The 14794-nt window shown below is 51.2% G+C and overlaps 2 protein-coding genes across 5 annotated transcripts; one reads left to right on the plus strand and one right to left on the minus strand.

The window, feature by feature from the left end:
- Window positions 1-308: 308 nt before the first annotated feature.
- On the plus strand, window positions 309-6707 carry LOC112883664 (cyclin-dependent kinase F-4). 4 transcript variants are annotated; one of them, XM_025948979.1, is made up of 18 exons: window positions 309-736; window positions 1811-2060; window positions 2206-2368; window positions 2478-2603; window positions 2715-2793; window positions 2888-2956; window positions 3035-3124; window positions 3205-3343; window positions 3846-3948; window positions 4051-4103; window positions 4198-4264; window positions 4497-4605; window positions 5169-5234; window positions 5321-5389; window positions 5481-5541; window positions 5622-5738; window positions 5836-5946; window positions 6040-6707. In XM_025948979.1, exons 4-18 carry the CDS (start codon window positions 2596-2598, stop codon window positions 6270-6272), a joined length of 1374 nt encoding a protein of 457 aa, XP_025804764.1. In that variant the 5' UTR covers window positions 309-736; window positions 1811-2060; window positions 2206-2368; window positions 2478-2595; the 3' UTR covers window positions 6273-6707. The 4 variants fall into 4 exon arrangements, with proteins under 4 accessions (XP_025804764.1, XP_025804768.1, XP_025804767.1 ...); XM_025948983.1 differs by having other exon boundaries at window positions 1821-2060; XM_025948982.1 differs by having other exon boundaries at window positions 309-731.
- A 165-nt stretch (window positions 6708-6872) lies between these two features.
- On the minus strand, window positions 6873-13038 carry LOC112883710 (protein Brevis radix-like 2). The gene is made up of 7 exons (XM_025948984.1): window positions 12674-13038; window positions 12122-12250; window positions 10502-10680; window positions 8128-8591; window positions 7893-8037; window positions 7376-7806; window positions 6873-7245 (listed from the first exon to the last, which is right to left on the minus strand). The coding sequence occupies exons 3-7, from the start codon at window positions 10604-10606 to the stop codon at window positions 7167-7169; spliced, it is 1224 nt and encodes a 407-aa protein (XP_025804769.1). The 5' UTR covers window positions 10607-10680; window positions 12122-12250; window positions 12674-13038; the 3' UTR covers window positions 6873-7166.
- Between the last annotated feature and the right edge of the window lie 1756 nt (window positions 13039-14794).

The raw sequence follows: 14794 nt of genomic DNA on the forward strand, positions 1-14794 counted from the left end.
TCTCCGGTTGAAACTGAAACTAACAACGGAGGGGATACAGTTTTGCTTCGAACGCATCGTCGCAGTTGGTAGGGCATCATCGCTAGCTAACGACAGAGGCGTCGCGATCGCGCCGGAAAAGTTCACCCCAGCCATAAGTGGCCCATCATCCCGCTCCAAATCGTCATTAACAATGGATTACGCCGCGATCGCAAGCCAGCTAGCCGGCTGCCATCGATGCCAACTCCTTTGATCCTTTCCCCCCAGCAATCGCCCTGACGACAGCTTGCTAATCGCAGGCGTCTCCGTAGGAAAAAGAAAAAAAAAGGAGAAGAGGGTGAAAGGCGAGCGCTTTCGCGTCCCCGAAAACGAGCTGAGAGCGGTTAAAAGGCGGGCGAAAAAGAGGTGGGACGCCGAGAGCGGCAGACGGACAGGCGGGGGCGGAGCGCGAGAGGCGACGCGACGCGAGGAGAGGAGAGGAGGCTGGCGGGCGGGGGTGCTGGCGGTGGCCTGCCATGGTTATAAAAAGTAACGGGGCGCGACGCGGGTAGAAACCGGAAGGCCCGCGGCATCCCCATCTTTCCTCCCCGTCCCACACACCCCAGGGCGCCGCCGCCGGCGCGGCGAGCTTCCTTCCTTCCCCCCGGGCCGCGCGGGCTGCCTGCGCGAGCAGGGAGGCAGGCAGGCGGGGCACGCGGCAACCACGTGGGGGCGCGAACACCACCACCCTATGCTCTGTCCTCGCCCGCAGGGTAAGGTATGGAATCGATTCCTGGTCCGCCCCTACGCACCTCCCCCTCGCGCTTTTTTGTCTGCGCGCGCCCTGCCTCCGCGTTTGCTTCGTCGCGCCGCGTTGCTTTGCTTGCTCGGCGGGATTTGGCCCCGGATCTGTGCACCAGGCGCCGGATCTGGGCGGCGCGCCGGCGACAGGCTCTTGCGTGATGCTGTGATTTGTGGTACGGTGTTTTGGATCTGTTTCATTGGGTCGATTTGTATTTTGTCGGGAAAGGTCCCCTTTTCTAGCTTCATCAAGATGGTAAAAGTCTCCTTTTTTCCCTTAATCACCGCAAGGACGATAAAATGTTGCTTTTGGTTCGAAGAAGGTTTAAATCGCGATTAAGGGTCAATGCAGGTTGTTTGCCCCCATGTTCCAGCCTAATGCTCTCACTTCCCTGTTTCGGGATGGTTGAATGTGCTTGTCTGTCTTTGCTTGATGGATTGTTCTTGACGCTAATTGCCTGATAGAATCACTTTCTATGTTCTTTTTCGGAGTATATCATCATTGATTGACACGCTGAATTGTTATTTCAACTGATAGAACAGCAGCCTTGGTATAGCTACGCTGATGTGCCAATTTAGATTTTTCTCATGTTCTACATTGATATTACTTTAGTTCATCTTGAATTTACCTGCAAATGCAATTATCTTGGTTTTCCCACGGCCATTCTTCAGTATGTGCATATGAATGTCGCCATGTCAGCGATAGACTTGCTACCAAGATTGATGCGTGATAACTTCATTATTTTTCACAAGGAGAAAACGTAGCCTTTTATTATAAAATTCCAACAGTTCCTTTTTTTTTGTGTGTGTCTGATATTTTTGGGCATTATAAGGTGGATTCAGTGTGCAACATTTTGACGTGCACTGGTACTTGTGATTGTCAAGTTCGATGTGTGTATACGCTGTTTGAACTGGTTGTTAGTGGTACATACTGGAAATCTAGATATCAGTCCTTTTATTCCCGTTTGCATATTTCTTGTCTGTCATATGTGCAAGAATAGTGCCTTTAGATACTGTAAACTTTTCTGATTTAAACTGCTGACTTGACTAGATTGCACCAGCGGTGAATTTGGGAGCTTGAAGTTGATCCGAGACATGGAAAAAGTGGTCTGCCGGGCATATCTCCTTCAATGCAAGCAGTTCTTTTCGAAAGAAACTCTTGATTGGGCTCCTGGGAACACCCACCTCTCCTCTCTGGTGAACTACACATAGTGGCTATATGCTCCTCTATGCTCAACAACAAGCAGGCTGATGCGATCTTTTCCTGAAGTTATATTTCAGTCTATGCTAGACATCTACATGTAACTCCACCACCTTACTCATTGTTTCTTTTGTGTTTTATATTGTGTAATTTGGCCTCGCTCCATACATTGGCATGTGAAGAAATTCTTTTCTAGCGACTTGCTTGACTTATTCTAAATTTCATTTCCTCTTCTCTATTTGCAGGGTTAATATCTTTGCTGCATTCAGCGGACACCTGTTGCTGCCCTAGTTAGTTTGTTTTGTCTTTTGTGTACCATTTGAAGTCAGGGCTCAATCCTTGCTACATTTGCAACTTCATATTATGGTTGCAGTGGGCTTGTAGTGAAACAGAATCCCACACCCTGAGGTATTTGTTTATCTTTCAGACCATATCAACCTTACTGATTTCATTTCTTTTTCCTCTGCGCTAAAACTGCCAGTTTTACTGAATCGTGCATCTTATTTGCTGATTGCAGATAAGAGATTGCTCAGCTACAACTGGGCAAACACTTGCCTGTGTTGGCTGTTCATATCTCTCTGGATTTGGTTATTCTGAAGGGAAAAACTTGCAAAGGCAGCTGGGATACTGTAACAATGGATAGGTAACCGTTGTATTGACTGGCTATTTTAGGTTGCTTTTGTCTTGCAACATGTCTTAGTTCGACAGATTCTCTGGTTTATGTTGTTTTTGCCTTATAACATGTCTTCTTCAGATTCAAGTTGATTAAGGAAGTCGGTGACGGGACTTTCGGGAGTGTATGGCGTGCTATAAATAAACAGAATGGCGAAGTTGTATGTATCTGAACATTTAACCTTTTCGAAACATTTTAACCATGAACTCTGAATGAAGTAACAATAATTCGTGAATTTATTGACGCTAATGTAGGTTGCTGTTAAGAAAATGAAGAAAAAGTATTATTCTTTTGAGGAATGTATGAGTCTGCGTGAAGTCAAGGTATTTTAGACCAGTGATGTACTTTCTGTCGCCCCTTTCATGCTATGTTCTTTCAACTGATATTTCCTTTTTTAAAAGTCCTTGCGGCGCATGAATCATCCTAACATTGTGAAGCTCAAGGAGGTTATCAGGGAAAATGATATATTATACTTCATAATGGAATACATGGTAATTAAGATGTTATGTATAGCAAATATTCAACTGCCCCATTATTGTGCTCTTCTTTAATCTGAATCCTTGTTTTTCAGGAGTGTAATCTCTACCAACTTATGAAAGATAGGATCAGACCTTTCCCAGAGTCTGAAGTCCGCAACTGGTGCTTTCAGATTTTTCAGGCTCTTGCTTACATGCATCAGAGGGGCTACTTTCATCGTGACCTCAAACCTGGTTCGTTCTCGTGTGTTGTCGTTATTCAGTTGAGATGTTTCTATAGCCTATCAGAAGCTTCTCCCTTTGGTGACATTTTTTTTTTGACATCAAACGGTTACCAAAACACTACTTTGACTATACTAGTCTAAATAATATTGCAATTTGTGGAATGGTCTAGTAAACTCCCATATTCCATGTGCACATCCTCTGTCAGTCGAGATACTCCCCATATCGTAACATACACACGTTGCATGGACAATAAAAAAGAGTAGAACGAAGGCATGGGTCGCAATATATTCATAAAATTATTTTTGAAGAAAAAATCTGCCCATATCATTTTCAATGTTCAATATCACCTCATACAAAAATGTTGTTTATGGCTGAAGTTAAGATCATAACACATAAACGATTCCTTCATGTACTGAGGGAGTCTGTTGCTCAATTGCATCTAAATCTGCAGCCTGGTCTTACTTATGCATGCATCATACTGTACTGATAAACCAATAACTTGATTGTGCAGAGAATTTGTTGGTTAGCAAAGATGTCATAAAGCTAGCAGACTTTGGTCTTGCAAGGGAAGTCTCATCAGTGCCACCCTACACAGAATATGTCTCAACTCGTTGGTTAGAACCTTTGCACTCTTCAAACTAGAAACACAAGCACACATCAATAAAAAGAAAACAGTCCTGTCTTGTTTTGTTGATCCATTTGTTTGAATCTCTTAGGTATCGAGCGCCGGAAGTCTTGCTCCAGTCATCTGCTTACGATTCTGCAGTTGGTATGAGAAATACTTACTGTTTGCTTAGTGATAGGCTATCCATGGAACCAACTCAATTCATAATTTGACATTTCTTCACTTTGCCAACTCATAGATATGTGGGCAATGGGTGCCATAATGGCTGAGCTGTTGACACTCCATCCTCTTTTCCCTGGCACCAGGTAATATGATTGACTATGTATGCTGCTAAACTTGTCAGTTTCAAATCTGTTTGCTCGTTTTGTTTGCTGCGTTCCAGTTGTTAGCACCTCAATGACTGAATGCCCTCTAAAGGTTGTCTGTCTATCTGTTCTTGGTTTTGGTGACCCCTCATTTCATTTAAAATAATTTAAAAATGTCTGTTTTATTGTCTTTTTTCTTCATGGTTGTTTTACACCTTATTTCACTATTCAGTGAAGCAGATGAGATTCACAAGATATGCAATGTTATCGGTAGTCCAGATGAGCAATCTTGGCCCCAAGGATTGTCTCTTGCAGAAGCCATGAAGTATCAGTTCCCACAGGTCAATATTCACTAGATTCTTTCCTCTTTGGTACTGCCTCAAGTCAAATACATGTGTGAACCTAGAATGATGTAGCAGCAGGTGTACATGAATCTAATAGTAAAAGTAGGATTTCCAAAAGAATACATTTTCCAAAAATTTAATTTTGTTAGGTTCAAAAATGATTTTACACTAAGTTATTGACAAGATTATTTTTTTAGAGATTGTGTCACTGTCCAAAACAACGCTTATTCTCATGGTGATACTTTCTTTTGGGAACTTGTTTATCGCTACAAATATACTTTATACATATCATTTGAATCAGCCTAAACTGATAGAATATGTTATCTTGTGCTAAGTTTTTCTTGATTCCTAGTCCATTTTATTCTGTTGCCATTCTACTGTTACCAACATGCCCATCCAATACTAGAAGTGATATGCTGTACATGTTTTTCTCTTTCATGATTGCTAGTTATCCCCAAAGGATGCATTGCGCTATCTATGCCCCCTCATTGGTGACTACATATTGAATGACAGCTTGGTGTTTAATCTTAAGGTTGAGCGTGTGTTTTCTATCCATGCAGATCAAAGGCAATCAACTGTCGGAGGTGATGAAATCCGCTAGTAGCGAGGCAATTGACCTCATATCAGTGAGTTCACTTATATTATCTTTGATGGTCTACCATTCAAACCTTGCTTTATTTGATTATTTTATTTTATTTTCCACGTCTTGCAGTCACTATGCTCATGGGATCCTTGCAAGAGACCAAAGGCCACAGAAGTGCTCCAGCACACCTTCTTTCAGGTACTATTTTTCTTCCACGCCATCGTTATTGACAAGCTGCTGTTCTCGTCTCCCCAGCATTATAATCACTTTTCTGGTTGCAAACTTTTAGGGTTGTACATACGTTCCACCTCCTGTCCGGCTGAAAGTTCTCCCTAAAACACCTCCATGTGGTTAGTTAACAAACTATTACTCTGCAGCTAATTCATTTAGGATACTCTTGTTTTATCTGTGCTTGGTTCATTTGTTTTAGTTGGAACAAAAGGAGTTTCAGAGAACAATGTTGCTCGAAGATTCTCAACTGGAACTCTATCTACGATGAAATCTCATAGCAGTGCACCCACAAAATTAAATAGTTTATCTAAGACTGGTAATATTCCTTATCTTTTTTTATTCGGGCAGATTATGCCATCATTACAGCGTTGCAGAGTTTATTTTGATTGTCTATTTTGTTTCCAACCCTACAGGTGTACAAAGAAAACTTCACATGGATCGTCAGGCGCCACAGAAGAGTACAAGATCAACTGATAACAGCAATAAACTAACTACAAATCGGGTACCGGCTCGGAATAGCCCAGGCAAGTCTCCTATAAAGAGTTGTGTTGCCCAATTCCTTGCATGGCATTGGGTTTTGATTAGTGGAAATATCCTTTCTTCTCTTGAAATTGCAGGGAACCCTGTACTAAGGCATTCGCGCAGTTTGCCTGAAACTGGCCGCGGAGCAATGCAAAAGGTCTCATCAATCACAGAGAAACTATCCCATATGTCTGTGACATCCAGAACGCGGAGCACTGTGAAGCCTGCTGTCCCGATGTTGAAAGCTGGACATGCCAAGTCAGACTTCCTTGGGAAGTCTGATGATATCCCTCCAGCAAAGAGGCTGACACGAAAATTGGTCAGCTAAATGAGTTCATAGAGTGATCGAAAATTTGGTCAGCTGCAGGAGGGGTGTAGAGTATACTGCGCAAAACCAGTGTGCCGAAGAGGATAGCACAGCAGGCTGATGGTTCCTCGAATGTGCCATCTCCCTAATTTCGCTGCATTCAGGCGACATGCATGGTAGATTGGGTTGCAAATTCCGTTGTAGAGTGCTGGAGTCTGCTGATGCTACCCTCTTCCGGGCCGTTGATCTGCTTTTTGCCTGCCTCAAGCTTGCCCCCTTGTTTAATAAGCATGATTGTGCTACTAATTTGATTTGGTTTGTTCATGCTATGTTTCTCGCGCCAATCCTGTCACAAACTGTTTGTTTATATGCACATTAACAGTCTGTAAACCCATGAGCCCCACAAGGGAGAGAACATTTGGTTTGGATGTACAGTGCACAAGTTTTTGGTGAGCACGCAGTATAGTATCAATCTGCCGTGCTTTTATGATGGCAAATACTACTCAGCATGACCTGCCAAAAACCCGGGAATCTCTGAGCGTCTGTATATCGCCTCCTTTGTCATTGCTACATGATGTTTGTGCTGTAACTGCAACATGGAGAAATGTATGTTGCAAGGACTGAAAGCTGGAACAGATTACAGGATCTCTTTTGGATGGTTTGTGCCCGCACTCGGAAAATGTGAGCACAGATAATCTGAGGAGATCAACACAATACCATATCAGTACGTACATCAAACTAAAAAAAATTACATTGGTCATCAGCACACAAACTCTGATCAGCAGCAGTAAACATGTTTTACACAAGCTCCACCCAACACAACCTCTTTCACCTCTCTGTTTACCCTGTAAAAAACTAAAGCTAACAGACACTAGCCGCAGCAGTATCACGGAACCCTACTCTAACGTTCGCGCGTCACAGGTACTGCGCGTGTATTCGGTCCCTGTTCTGCTCCCACCACACCTTGGCCCTCTCCTCGCCGAACCTCTCCCGGCTGCAGCAACAACAGCACAGGAACAGGAATTCAGTTAGCATAAGCATTCAAGCAGTGGTGCCTACGACGTTTCACGTTTTTTTTTTTTTTTGCATCGGCAGATCGAGCAGCTAGTGCGCAATTGACTTGCCTGAACCGGACGCGGCGGAGCTCGCGGGTGCCGTCGGCGAACTCGCGGATGGTGATGCACACGCCGGGCTCGTCCTGTTCCACCCACTCCGCGGCCTCCAGGTCGCTTGCGTTGCTCACGGACACGGACGCCGCCTCGTCCAGGGACGACGTGGTGGCGCGCGACGGGTCGAAGTGCGGCGGTGCCGGCGCGGGGGGCGGGGCGGAGTTGAGCAGGTTGAAGTGGTGCGCCCACACGTGGTCGGAAGGGTCCGGCACGGCCGTGGACGACGGGTTGCACGGGGCTCGGCCCGTCGACGCCGCCGCCGCCGCCATCGCCCTGCACGGCGTGGCGCGGGCGACCGGCTGCTCCCGGCCGGCCGCCGTCGGCGGCAGGATCACCACCGGGCTCTCCCTCGTCGAGCCGGCGCGGGAGTAGAACGACGAATCTCTCTGCACGTACAGACGCCAGAGTTTCAGACGGTGATCTCGTCGGTGACGAAAACAAAAGACGTGCGGCGTGCGGAATCCGCACGGACCTGCGTGGTCGCGTCGTCGACGGAGGACGTCGGCGTGGAGACGCCCTGCTGCCGGCTGAACGTCTGCACGTTGTAGAGCTCCACCACGCGGTCGTAGTTCTCCCCCCACCACCGCTGCGCCTCCCACTTGTTGAATATCTCGCGGCTGCGCACCCACCCACACACACACATCAGTACTCGGTTAGTTGATCACGCACTTGATCGCCACAGAATTCAGCGCGCGCGACGAGCGCACCTGAAGCGGATGCGCTTGAGGTCGTTGCCGGCGCCGCCGGGGATGGAGACGAAGGTGATCTGCACGCCGGGCTCCACCTGCGCCGTCCACTCCCGCGGCACGCGGTCCTCCTCCAGCACGACCGCCTCCTCCTCGTCGTCGTCCTCATCCTCCTCCCCGATGCTCGGTATCCAGCTCGCGCTAGGGCTCCTGGCGTGCTGCGGGAAGCCGCGGACGACCTTGGCCGCCTCCCACGGTGGCGGCGGCGGCGCGGCTCTCGCGGCGGCCGCCGCCGTCGTCCTCATGTAACTGTAGCCCGAGTCCGACGCGAAGCCCGAGTCCGACGCGAAGCCCGAGTCGTCGATGACGCCCGGGTACGCGGCGAGGCGGCTGCTGCGGTGGAAGCGGTTGCCCCGGAACGAGGGGCTCCCCGCGGCCTTGTACTGCCTGCCGGAGCCGGAGAACTTGAGCACCATGTCCTTGAGCTGAAAGCACATCCGCGGAAAGCTTAGTTCCTTGGTCAGATGACCACTGCCGCGCAGAATTATCACACGGCACATAATACATTTTTTGTGTGAATCAATTTAACGCTCCGTTAGATGATTAGCTTATTGCTCCGTACGACGCAATGGATCGAGCAGCCTCAGCGCTTAGCATCCAGTGACAAATCTTTTAACAAAGACGATTCCTTTGGACGGTACGCCAGAATGAAAGCACCATCACGCCTCGACGCTTCGACAGACAGGCAAGCGTAAGCGAGAATTCAGTCTTTAAGTAATGTGCCAATGATAACAACGGATGGTTAACGACAGACGCCGCCCTGATTAGGACCTAGGCTTAGCAAGGCACGATCAAGGCACTTGAGGTTTTAGGTTACTACTAGCGGATCACTCCAGAGAGAGAGAGGGGAGAGAGCACAAAAGCACACTCCTAACCCGGAACATCTTGTGTCCGAAGCAAGGAACAAAGCACCAGCAAAGTAGCTGGGTGCTGCCCATAATAACGCCCAGAGGGGACGACCGGTCCGCAAGTGCATGTGTTGATGTGCGCCGTGTGCGGACACGTTCGTACCTTGCCTTAAAGCACAGCAAAGGCAAAAGCACGCGGGGAAGACAAAGAAGGAAGGAACACTCGAGTCCCAGTGATGCAAGAGGCCTGGTGCCGGAGGTGCCATGGATGCGAGCAGAGAGGAGGAGGGTGCAGTGCAGCTAACATCAGGCCCGGCCTGGGCCTAGGGCCCATGGACTGGACCACACCCAACGTGCCATTTTATCCTTTGCGTGGCCAGAAACGCCCTTTCCTTTTCTTTTTCGTTTTGCTCGCGAGGGAACAGAGCAAAACATTCCTTCTGGAGGGAAGGAGCGAGTAAAGGTCAGGTTAAATCAACCAAAGAATGTCTTTCCGGTCTCCACCTTCCGAAGATCGCATCTTCGCATATCAGAAAAGAGAATGGCTGAATAGAATACCACCTAGGGGTAGTACTAGCAACCAGGATTGTTTTACCTTTGGAGTAAAAAAAAAGGAGGACAGATGAACGGGAGCAAAGTCAGGATCTAGCGAGTGAAAAAAGAAAAGAAAAGGTAGGGGCATGGGGGGGAACAAAAGTGGCCGAGATCAAATCAGAACATCACACTGCGCACAGAGTCCGAACTCCAAAGCCTGGGGGTGAGGGCGGTGTGGGGATCCATGCGATGCACGGAGAAAAGCAGCCTTCGCCACATCTCCTCATGTACCCACTCGGTCACATTCCGCCGGGCCTTGACCAGCTTTACCAACGGACGGACGTTTCGAAAACGTGATTTCACCAACGTCACTCGGTTCACCCCTGCACTTCTTTTCCATCACGAAAGAAAGAAGAAACCGCTACGCTACAAGCGCGCCGTACCCGTACCAGGTACCAACACTGTACTGCACTGCTGCTGAAACGGAAGAGAGAAAAAGATGGAATTTTTTAAGTCAAGAAAAAAATGCTACGCGTACCAGCGTGCCAATTATTTTGTGACAGGGAGAAAAGCTGCCGCTGTGCTGCTCGTCTGTCTCAGGCCCTCTGTTGGCGCGTCAACAGCGTGGAGACAACCGAGCCGGACAAGCGAGCAAGCAGCAGCTGCTGCGCACGCAGGCCGTGCGAAAAATTATGGGGAGAGACGACGAGCCGACGGCGACGAGCTGCGCAGGCAGCGCATTCAATCCACGACGGATCGACGGTAACTGGCGGCTGGACGGCCGGCCGGGAGGGAAAGCCATGCGGCGCAACCAAATCTACCTGTCCATTCTTCGTCTGCTCCCTCGGCGGCTCGGCCAGCCGCCAGCAGCCGTATCCGGCGGCGTCATGTCCATGATCCACGTATGGGGGAGCGTGCAGCGCGGTGGGTTGGGTTGGAGTGGGGTGGGTTACCTGGGAGGTGAGGGACTTGCCGGCGTCCCTGCCGTGGGGCGTGGCGGCGCGGGGGCCGTCCTGATCCCCGCCGTCCTTGGTCGAGCACGCGATGCACGCCAGCATCTTGAAGCCCTTCGCCGCCTGCCGATGGCCGATGGATCCTCGCGCTCAGCTGACGGCGGAATGGAACAGTGCGGCTGTACGTACGCGAAAGCAAACTCGTCAGCAAAGCAAGCAAGCAAGCGATACTTCAATCAAATCTTCAGAACTCAGGACCAAATCTAACAGAAACTTCAATGACGCAGTGAGGCAGAGACCAGAGCGTGCAAGAACTGCAATCGAACATTTCCAGATCGGATAACACGGACTGCTTCCAGAACGCAGGAAGCACATAAACAAGGGCACATGCATCCATTAGCAGGAGGCCTTGTGGGCTTGCCTGCTTGTGGAGTACTAGGCAGAGTGCAGGCCGGGGAGGCGGCAGGCTATCAATTCCAAGCCAGTGACGCCGTCCGTTCCGTTCCGACGGAGCCAAGCCACGGCCACCGGCGTTCAACCACTCGCCATCAAGAGCAGCTGCACGGCCGGCCGGCAACAGTGCCGCTAGAGCCCACGCGTGCGCAAGGGGGGGCCCCGAGCCCCCGACCCGACCGTCCCCGGGCCGTAGAGTTCAGAGCTCCATGCATGTCGCAGGCCGGGCCGGCCACTGTCTCTGGCTAGCTACGCCTACGACATGCAATGCAATGCAAGTATGCGACGCATGCCTGTTAGCTTGTCCCACCGAGCTCGCCCTAGCTGGAGCTAGTGAGCAGGGGCACTATACTATGCAGCAAGCCAGCAAGGTGACTGGAAACGAAGTCAATGCCATGCCGAGTAACCGTCAAAAAAAAAGGAGCTCAATGCCGAGTAGAGGCTACGGCAAAGCAGAAGGATAGACGGATTGATTGAAGCGTGGCACACAGGCATGCGGTGACAGTTTTGCAGCAAAGCTGGCCGCTGCGCCGGGTAGGCTCTTGAGCTAGACCACGAGTAGAGAGTGTCCTTCCTGACCTTCCACGTTCAAAATGCTGGCTCCACTCATGGCCTGAAGGTTCTGGTGGATCTCCGGTGCGTGCCACTCGATCTGAAACCTTGAGGTAAGCGCAGGACGGACTGAAGAAACAAGAAAGAGATGCTGGAGGAGGACAGGAAACCATGAACAGCAGCAATGGCCAACAGTGGCCGGCGGCAGCGGCACCTAGCAGGTTGACAAGCACTTGGAGCCAGCCAACTAAGCCTATACCACGGGTACGTGGGGTCCCCGTGCTCTGAAAGCCCTTTGTTTCCATTGAGAAGAAGGTGCTTAAGAAGAGCAGAAGCAACGAGGATGTGCATACTGCCCGGATAAATAGGCACTTTCAGGCAGGCCCAGGGGCCACGGCATTTGTTTTTTTCAGTGAGTGGGAGCGGACGAGCGGTGCCCACTACATGGAGAATTGGCAAACGCATGCTCTCGGTATCAGCCAAATGTCCACCAAGGAACATGCCACTCGGAGATTAGCAACCGCTAAGCACTTTTGCCGGGAAGGCAGAAGCTAGGCACAGTGAGCAATCAATAATGGCAGCGGATGATGCCAAAGCGAGGCACAGTTAACTTACTGGTCAGCGAGCGACCATCGGCTCGAGTTCGCCAGCCACAGCAATCCAATGCTCCCCGCGCCGCAGAAACAGTGGTGGCGTGGCGCCTGCTCACTGCAGCCTCTGACGCCGAGACGAGCCGAAGAACACCTGCGAAGAGGAAGGGGAAGGGAACGGCTGTGTGAGCAAGGGGGCGGCCGCAACTGGTGTCGTGGATCGTTCCGCGACGGCCTGGTGCGCGAATTAAGAAGCAATCGGGTCCGCGGTAAAGGAGCGGGCGAGCGAGCACTCATTGCCGGGGCAAGGGTGTCCGCGCCAGAGCAAAAGGCAACAGCGGGAAACAATGGTGATTGCCACGGACCCCCCGGATGGACCCGAGAAAGGGTCGGGGATCTTGATGATCCACATCATGTCACAGCCAATAGCCAACGCAGGGATAAGCCACTGCCGAGTTTTTTTTTTAAAGAAATGCATCGACGAGAAAGAAAAGCGGGAAGCGGAAACGAAGCCCGAATGCGAGGTCTGATAGAACAAGATCTTGTTGTGGAAATAAGGAGAGTGAGTCTCCATTACCTTGCTGCTTCTGTGACAGTGACTCTGAGTCTTCTCCCTCCCTGGCCTCCGCCGTCTCCTCACGGGCGAAATGTCCGGAGCAGCAGGTGGTGGCGGATCCCTGTAGGCGGCGGAGCAGCAGCAAGATCCCCCGGCCGGGGGCGACGACGAGGAGAGGCGGGGCAAGCAAACGCGCTGCCGCCTTTGGATGGTAGCGGCGCGCGACGCCAAACGGGAAGAGCACGAGGAGGAGATTTCTTCCCCTTGTTTTTTTCCTCCGAGACCGAACTCCGCAGGGGAGCAGAGCGTGGTGGTGGTGGAGGAGGTGGAGGGGGGAGGCAGGTGCCGCCGTGGCGGACGGGCCCCCGGATTCGCTCCCCGCCGTCTGATCCGCGTCCCCGAAATCGAGCGAGAGCACGCGCGGGCCGAGCCCTGCCCCCCGCGTATTTATACACGGCGGGGCCTCCCGGGGCGGCGGGCCCCACGCGATCGGGGCCGTCCGTATCGCCCGCCGGGGGGACCGCCGGGTGCTGGATCACTGCACTGGAGGCCTCGATGCTTGCGTGGCGCCCGCCGGCTCCACCGGACGGACCCCTCCCGGGACCAGCTGCAGGCTGCGCCACTGCGAGCGGCTCCGCTGCACGCAGACGCAGGCACGCAGCGGTGCGTCGTAGCCTGGTAGGGCGGAGATGATGCGCCGTGCCGCCGCGGGCTCTCCGGCCGCCGCTGCCGTCGACGTGCCGGGCGGGCTCGTGGCCGCGGTGGCCCGGCGTGCCACGACGCTAGGCGCCGTAGGGGCGCATCATTCTGGACGAGCATCATGAGGGCGCGCGCGGTGGCGTTCTCGGCGTTCCATCATGGGGGGCGCGCCGTGTGGGGTGCCCGGGCCGGAGATGGCAAAGCACGCCGGGCGTCGCCTCCTGTTTCCGTGCCCGTCCCCGATCGCGCCGCCGTCCGCGGCGGCATGATGCGCCGCTACCTTTCAGCGTACGAAGGGGTGATCTCACCGGTCGATTCAGCGTGCGCTTACGACTGGTCAGGTCGTCTTCCGTTTGGTGGCGACTCGTTAGCGCATCGATGGCCACTGTCTGCTCCGCAGCCGCCGCTCCACTCACTGGCCACCAGATGATGAGGAACCAACAGTTCGCGTGGAAGCATCGGCCGTCAGTCACCCGTCAGTTGGTTTCAAGGCACAGTGGCCCTGGCGTCAAAGGGGAATAGTTGATGATGTGACAAGCAGTACAGTTGCCATAAACGGAAACTGGGCTCTAGAATCTCGAGCTCCAAAATGAAAGTGCAAATACAAGCAAGCTATATGCTCGATCGGTGCATACTGCTGCAGTTGCTTCATGCTCAGTGCAGTTGGGGCACACCATTTGTACAAAGCTAAACTGCAAGCATGATGAACCAGAATTAAATCTCGAAATTAAATCCTTTTGACTTCAGCGTGTTTGAATGGCTGAAATTAAATCTTTTTTTAAGCAATTCGAAACTTTTTTTAAATAAATAAGCAACTTGGAACTTTTTTTTGAATAAATAGGCAACTTGAAATTAATTCTAACTGTATTGCTGCAAGACGTCAAGGTCTAGAAATGTCATGGACGACGACGAAGCGTTCCCTTCTCACTGAAGGTTCGGATGGGGAATAAACCGGCTGCCTTTGGCAATACGGCATGGCGCACTCGATTGAGTCCGATCTGCATAGTCCCTCGAGAGGCTTTGCGGAAAGAAGCGTTGGCGACGTTAGCCCCGAGCGCGCTAAAGCTAAAGAGCAAAAAAAAAAAAAAAAAGCGGTCGAGTTTGCGGTGGCTGCATGATAGTTTCTTGAGAACACCGAGAAGAAAAAGGCAGAGGCTGCCATGGCATCGAGGGACGGGCGTCGTCACTAGCCCCTGCCGGCTGCTGGCGCTGCATCCGCGAATGGCCATGGGGACAGACACAGCATGGACACAAGTCGCATGATCACCTGAACAGAACAGAACAGGGCGGCGTTGTGGTTGAGAGTTCTAGATTATCCGCTACTCCGTGCTGCGACACCATGAGATCAACACACTAGAGTTTGCCAACACGGACATTGACCTTTTTTTTAAAAAAAAAGAAATCCCATGCAGAGTTAGGGATGGCATTGACATGGCTAGCTTG

The sequence above is a fragment of the Panicum hallii genome, chromosome 1 (genome assembly GCF_002211085.1).
Source record: "Panicum hallii strain FIL2 chromosome 1, PHallii_v3.1, whole genome shotgun sequence".
Taxonomy (NCBI): Eukaryota; Viridiplantae; Streptophyta; class Magnoliopsida; order Poales; family Poaceae; genus Panicum; species Panicum hallii.